The sequence below is a fragment of the Ictalurus punctatus genome, chromosome 17 (genome assembly GCF_001660625.3).
Source record: "Ictalurus punctatus breed USDA103 chromosome 17, Coco_2.0, whole genome shotgun sequence".
NCBI lineage: Eukaryota > Metazoa > Chordata > Actinopteri > Siluriformes > Ictaluridae > Ictalurus > Ictalurus punctatus.
In genome coordinates this window covers 3,445,895-3,453,394 of record NC_030432.2, presented here as the reverse complement: position 1 = coordinate 3,453,394, position 7,500 = coordinate 3,445,895, and the positions used below count along the sequence as shown (strand labels likewise).

General features: G+C 45.3%; 1 protein-coding gene across 3 annotated transcripts in view; it reads left to right on the top strand.

The window, feature by feature from the left end:
* fgf12b (fibroblast growth factor 12b) overlaps positions 1 to 7,500 on the top strand; it is a 28,032-nt gene that overhangs the window by 13,180 nt on the left and 7,352 nt on the right. For 2 of the 3 annotated variants that reach the window (XM_017491643.3, XM_017491642.3), the window contains exon 2: positions 7,377 to 7,487. In XM_017491643.3, coding sequence (XP_017347132.1) covers positions 7,377 to 7,487 — 111 coding nt within the window. Of the gene's footprint in view, positions 1 to 3,140; positions 5,533 to 7,376; positions 7,488 to 7,500 lie in introns of those variants that run through there. The other variant, XM_017491641.3, reaches the window with a different exon arrangement.

Sequence of the window (7,500 nt, the reverse complement as noted above, 5' to 3'; positions counted from 1 at the left end):
CTGTCTCTGTCTCGATTCTGCTTTTATAGCACCCTTGGCTCCTAGGAGGCCTGAGGCTGCCGCATACCTTGGATTCTGTGTGTTAGTATCTCCCAGATTGTGCTTCATATAAATGAATAACTGTCTCTCTGCTGCCACCATGTGGCCATCTTTGCCCTCACACACATCCCAGACTTCCAGTTTGGTCCTCAGTTTGGGCTACTGTGTGTGTGTCCTTCCACCTCTGATAAATATCCCAGAGGACGGATTGGCTATGCTAAATTGCCCCTAGATATGAATGTGTGTGTTCCTGACTTGCCCCCAGTATTCTTGGGATTCTCTAGATTCCGTATCCACTACGACCTTGACCAGAAAATTTACTGAAGATGAATGAAAGAATCACGTATATTTCAGTCCCATCCCTTTCATGTGTTAGTGTTTAATGGGTCTGGTTCCATTTGCAGCATTATAATATAATCCAGAAAGGAAAACTACAAAAACATCGGAATCATTCATTTACTATTTGACCCCGCCTCCCATCCATTGCTGTGCACATAAAGCCCCGCCTCCCAGAATCAAGCGTTCGTCAGACAGCAACATTAGTAACTAGCTAACATTCCTAGAATCTTATTTTACCCCGGATAAATGTGAAAACTTCCAGAGCATGAGAGTGCACTCTCAATAAAAAAGCGTACCGAACAGTACCTTCCCTCAGACACCTTCCTTCTCAGGGTGTGCCTCTAATTCGTGGTGGGTGGGGATAGTACTGTCGAATGAGCAGGCGTTCTTGTAGTTTGCGTATTTATAACATTTTCTTTTATCGATTGCCTAAAAGCAAATCTCAAACAAGTATTTCTCCACATCATCGAGCTTGACATCAAGAAAGGCTAAGGTAGATGGTCTGGGAACTGATGGGAACCATCCATCCATCTATATTCCATATCGCTTATCCTACACAGGGTCGTGAGGAGCCTGGAACCCATCCAAGGGGACTTGGAGCAAAAGGCGGGAGACACCCTGGATGGGGTACCAACCCGTCACAGGGCACGATTGTTCGCACACATTCACACGCTATGGACAATTAGGAAATGCCATTCAGCCTACAACGCATGTCTTTGGACTGACGGAGGAAACCAGAATACCCAGAGGAAACCACAGGGAGGACATGCAAATGCTTACCACGGAGGGCTCCAATACTCTTGAAAAGTGGTGATGCTGAAGTCCAGCATGCAGGTCACCAAACCTCTGATCTGCATGGACGTGAGATTCAACTCCCATCAGATTTATCTCAAAGGTATTAGAAGTAGAAGAAAAGTCAAAAGACTCTCGCTATGAGAATCTGCAGTTAAGGTCTTAAGGTGCCGTGGTACTGGTACTGCCAACCACGGGTCAGAATGGTCCAAGGTATATTTTGGTGGCTCGTTCATAGGGGCAGGTTGGAGCCATCTTCAGGGTGTCAGGGTGCTGATCATCAGGCTCTTTTAGAAGAAGACGAAGCCTTTATTTGTCACATATACACTACAGTACAGTGAAATTCTTTTTTTCCGCATATCCCAGCATCTTATGAGGCTGGGGTCAGACATCATATGGTGCCCCTTTATGATGGGGAGAGGGTTAAGGGTCTTGCTCAAGAGTCCAACAGTGGCAGGTTGGCCATGCTGGGACTCGACCTTCTGAAATCCTTACCCGTTAAAGAACCAGTGAGACCTGGGCATAAACTCTTTTTGGTGTCACTGTGGGACCGAAGCCACAGACGGCACGCTTTCTGCTGGAAACACACGTTTAGTTTCATATCCTTGTGAGGATTTTCCATTGACAAGACATAAAATAGATAATCAGCGTCCTCATGGGGACCGATCAGATGTCCATTTGGTCCGCACCACGATAGAAATGGTCCACCACCTCTCCAAATCACCCCCCCTCCCCCCACACACAGTCTCTGTACTGTCCACTAGATGGCAGCACAGCTATATGTGATAAACACATTCTCTGTTTCTATTTGCATCTATCATTCCATTTCCGACTCTGTATTTGTCTCCCTGTCACTTGCGTCAACTTTCTGTCTTCTCACAGATGTGTGTATGCAAGGTTACTGCCATTGATTTCACTGGTGTGTGTGTGTGTGTTTCACTGGTGTGTGTGTGACTTCCAATCGATTTCCAATCTGCACCATCAGGGGTCACCATCCGCAGTGACCGTGCTGATCATCAGCAGTGATGTGCTATCATCTTCTCACACATAATCTTTAGAACGGATTTAAAAGCCGTGCATAATTGTTTTCTGTAAGGAGTCTCCAGTTTCAGTGCTTCGTAAAAACGCTGTCATTTGAAGTCCTCAGACTGTTCTGGACCGCTCGCTCTGTCGTCCATCCGTCAGTATAGACGCAAGACCTAACACACGGTTACACACCAGCTACCTGAACCTTAGTCACTGGCGTACTTACAACGTGTCCGTGTTTCCTTGTTGCTTAGCAACGGTACTTTCGATACGTATTCGATTGACGACCGTGTTGTTTTTTTCGGCTGCGAGGCTGCTGTTTCCATCCATCTGCGCTCGCCTCCAGTGACAGCTCTGCAATGCGGACGCAACATCGAGTCGAGCGTTACGTTATGCGTGTCCCAAAATGGAGGCGTCCCTCGAAGTTTTTTTTTTTTTTTTTTTGGATTGGTTTTCATTTCAGGAACATGAAGTCGTGTTGTGTCATATATTGAAATGGGGTGGCCATCCTGTAGCTCCGGTCTGGTATAAACACACAACGGGCCATTTTTATCCTACTGAGTTAAATTCTCAGTCATACATACAGAAGTGTATGTGTGTGTGTGTGTGTGTGTGTGTGTGCGCGCGCAATAATCAGTGTGTTCTGATGAGTGTATGTGGGTCACACTGACTGGCCTCTTTAATAAAGAAAGAACAGAAATGATCTTGCAGCACTTTGTGATACTCACACACACACACGCAGTTACAGAAACACACACATAGAGGGCGCTTTCAACTCACCACAAATACACTTAAAGGGTCATGAGACCTTCCTCTTTCAGCTCAAGTCTACCTCTCAATGTTTTTGAAAAATGCAGCTTAAATGGGCGTGGATGGCTTTGCGAAGAAGGGCGGGGAGGGGGCGTGGCAAAGAAAGGCAGGAGGGGGGGGGCGAGTCTTCAGGACACTCAAAAAAAAAAAAAAAAAAGAAGATGATGGATAGTGACAAAGTTTGCAGACGAGGCGGAGGACTTCTCTCCTCCTGAATCCCCAGGGTTAAATGGAGACACAATGGATAGCAGTGCAGGTCCTAAGCCCTGTCTATTTGAATCATTAGCTCCTGGCGTGACTATGGAGGAAAAACATAATAAAACCGGAGACAGCGCGGATGAGAGAAGTGTCGGAATGCTAGTTAACTAATAGGCTCGAGCTTTTCACGAAGAAAAAGGGGAAAGCTCTTCCCTTCAACTCTGACTCTCGCCGTATAGTTTTGCACGCGACGGCCTGTAGAGCTTTAAGCGGTTTAATCAGCTCAAAAGGCAAGTAAAACTGTCATGGTTAAAATTAGACACGTACCTCATTTGAAGAGATAGAAAAGTCCTCGGGACCGAGTACCGCATCATTGTGTAGACGCAAACTACTTTCATGAGCAAGTTCGAAGTCCACCTTTCTCCAATTCTCATAGCTCTCCTGAATAAACACACTCGGACTCTTACACCAAACAAACACCTCCGACCCATTTGAACTCCTCTCTCATCTACTACATCTGTAGGAAAGCACCGCGTGCTGTCACGAATAATTAAGAGACAGCATCTTCTCATAGGATAAGAACACCCAGGCTCATGAATAATTATGAGACACTGACACGTCATCGAAGTACTATAGTGCACTGCCAGGTCACTGCCTGTGACGTCTGACGGGACGAGATTTTAAACCGGGAAGACGAAAACAGCGGAAAAAAAGCTCAAAATTAACCGGCTTTCTGCTACAATTTAAATGAACAGATGCTAAGATTGTCTTTTATGACGTGCGATACGGACGCCTCTGTTAAAATCTCAGAAAATGTAGTTTAGTGTTTCATGACGCTTTAAAGGAACGGGACTAACCTACACACAGGGACTGTTAAGCGAGTTAAGCGATAAGTTAGAGATCATCATTATCAACACAGTATGATTTGAGGACGTGTCCCAATTCGTACATGCACTATATAGGCCACATAAACACCCATCATTTCAGTCTGGGAGTGTCCCAAACCACAGAGTGTCCCCTGTAAATGCCACGGTGCATTACGTGTATTGGATAGTCACTGGGTTTGGGTATTTAAAATGCCTTAAATGATATTTTCAGACGTGACTGTGAAAGGGCTGTGTCTCTCTAAGTAGTGAATGAGATTTGGATATTTGTAGCTGGAAGACGGACTGAAAGTCCATTTAGTCCACGTTTGAACGTGAAACGTGAACACGATATAACATGAGTTATTAAGTGACATCAGGTGATGTGTGTGTGTGTTGGGGGGGGGTTGTGTTTATATCTTATTGGGGCCCCCACTAGGCGAGCTGGGTTGTTTTTATTTATTTATTTAATCTAAAAACTAAAATGGTCAAAAGGTGGGTTTTTTTTTTTGGTAACTATGGTAAAATTTAGGGTTAGATTTAGGTGTAGTGTAGGATTAATTTAAAATAATGTCAATGGAAGGTCCTCACAAGGATAGTAAGACAGGAATAGGTGTTTCACATGACTGTTACCTTCAGCTGAAGATGCTGGATGTTCAGTTTCTCCTCTGAGCTTTGCACACACACCACTCTCTCTCTCTCACACACACACACACACAACTCTCTCTCTCTCTCACACACACACACCTCTCTCTCTCTCACACACACACACACCTCTCTCTCTCTCTCTCTCACACACACACACACACACACACACACCTACATCTCTCTCTCTCTCTCTCACGCACACATCTCTATATCTCTCGCTCTCTCTCTCTCACACACACACACACACACCCTCCCTGCCTGTCTCACTCTTCTCCTGTCTCTCACTCCTTCCTCCGGTTCTCCAGGTTTAGTTGGCTGACTGTGTGAGCCTGTTACCAACTTGCATGCGGGAAGGAGAGAGCCGCACGCGCACTCGGTCCCCGGGCTCGCGCTTTAAACCTGTGCGGAAGAAAGAAAGCGCGCCGGGATTTATGAGGTATTGTCTCTCGGTTAAACGGCTCGCTGTACGGCACTAATCAACACGTGAGTGCGCGCGTGGGCTCCTCTGTCATGGTGCGGAGCGCTCCCCCGGAGCTCCATGCAGCACTCTCCGCGCGCATGCACATGCACGCGTGAGCGGAGCCGCTTCCGTGTGCACCGTCGCCTCGTTGACACATGGCCGCGGCTATCGCGAGCTCACTCATCCGGCAGAAACGGCAGGCGCGCGAGTCCGGCAACGACCGCGGGACCGCCTCGGCGCGGCGCTCGAGCCCCGGTAAGGAGGCGCGCGTGCTGTGCGGTAGGCGCCTGTACGGGCTCTTCAGCAAAGTGCGCTTCTGCAGCGGCGGGAAGAAGCGGCCCGCGCCACGGAAACCAGGTCAGTCCACGCACAGGGAATGAGGGGAAGGGGGAGGAGGGGCACGCGCTCCACATAAACACACTCTTTCGTGTACGTGCGTGTGTGTGTGTGACAGTTCAAGTCAGTTTGTGCACACAAGTTTTTAACAGCACTTTTGTGTGTGTGTGTGTGTGTGTGTGTGTGTGTGTGTGTGCCAATAGACACACTGTACAGCTCTGCTCACAGTTTTACACCCAGGACAAAAACTATACACTCCCTCTTCCACTGCACCTTTTACACACCATCTTCAGTAACCACTTTATCCTGCTTAGGGTCAGAGTGTATTCCAGAACACACACACACACATCTCAGGGAACTGTTGCACCGCCAATCCACCTACTGACGTTTTTTTTAGTAGGAGGGAGGAAACCGGAGAACCTGAAAGAAACTCGTATGAACACGGGGAGAGCATGTCACACTCCACGCATACAGTAACCCCAGATCACACCGCACCTCCACCACCAACAAATATTGACGTGTTTAAACAAACAAACTCATAGATTTCTATTCCAACCGGAATCCTGCTACAATTCCACGATTAAACTCCGGAAGTCGGAATGATACTCGGTTGCATTCAGGACTGTTAACGAGAAGTCAGTCTGTCTGTTTGACCTCGTGGTCTGATTGCGAGAACAAGTGGAGTTTGTTTTATTTTCTGTTCATTTCCAACATTCGCAGCGGAACGTGTGGGAAGAGGTAGTGCTGGGAATATAATGTAAAGGGAAAAAAACATTTTCAAGCACAGCTGTGTGCATATATATATATATATATATACATATATGTGTGTATTAATATGTGTATATATATGTGTGTATGTATGTATATATATATGTGTGTACATACACACACATGTATGTATGTGTATATATATACACACACACACACACACACACATATATCTATATATATATATATATATCTATATATATATATATATATATATATATATATATACACACACACATATACACATATACATATACGTTATAGTATAGGTTTTTAATTGATCATTCATTTTTAGGTGAAGCCAAACATCTTTTTTTTTTTTTTTTTTTTTTTTTTTTAACAGTAAATTACGTATTTATCAGCAGTATTTTACTGAACTGTATTTTCAGCACTGAAATCCAGAACATGTTGTACCTTTGCAGCTCTGTCCTCTACCTTAGTTTGCAGCTCGCATGTCAGAAAATGCCACCCACAGCCCACAACCCATAACACATAACATGTTTGATTCACTTCCTGGACTCTGGGCTGAATCAGAGATGAAGTGTATTTTCAGTGCTGCACCGGGATTTAGTAGGAAGCTGTTTTGTTTTTTTCTTCTTACAGGTGGTTTTGGTTCGCACTCGACTTTGAGTGCCGCGTTCACTTCTACGTCTAAACGAACTGCGTGGAGCTGTGAGGGATTCCACGTGAGCGCTTGTGTCTATCAGCATTTCATTAGGGTTAAGCATTTTATTATATTAATATCACGAGGTCTCGTCGATGGCGTTACAATATATATATATATATATATATATATATATATATATATATATATATATATATATATATATAAGGATAGTTCCTCTTCTCTTTCTGGAGGTGCAGGGAAAGGATGGAGGAGTAAATAATCCACCGGCGACGTGTTACGGATGTGTTTGGGAAAACATCAGCGAAAATGGAGACAAAATCTTGGGGGGCGTGTCATCACCTGACATCACTGTCACTGCATGAGTCTACAGTCTGGGCTGGGAAGAAATCAGCGCCAGCCTTGCTTCTTTATTCTGTGTACTAGTACATACGGTTCAACAAAGAACTGGATGTGTGTGTGTGTGTTACAGAGCCACAGCTGAAGGGGATTGTGACAAGGCTGTTCAGCGAACAGGGGTTTTACCTGCAGATGAAACCAGATGGAACCATTAATGGGACCAAAGATGAGAACAGCGACTACAGTGAGTCTCCACA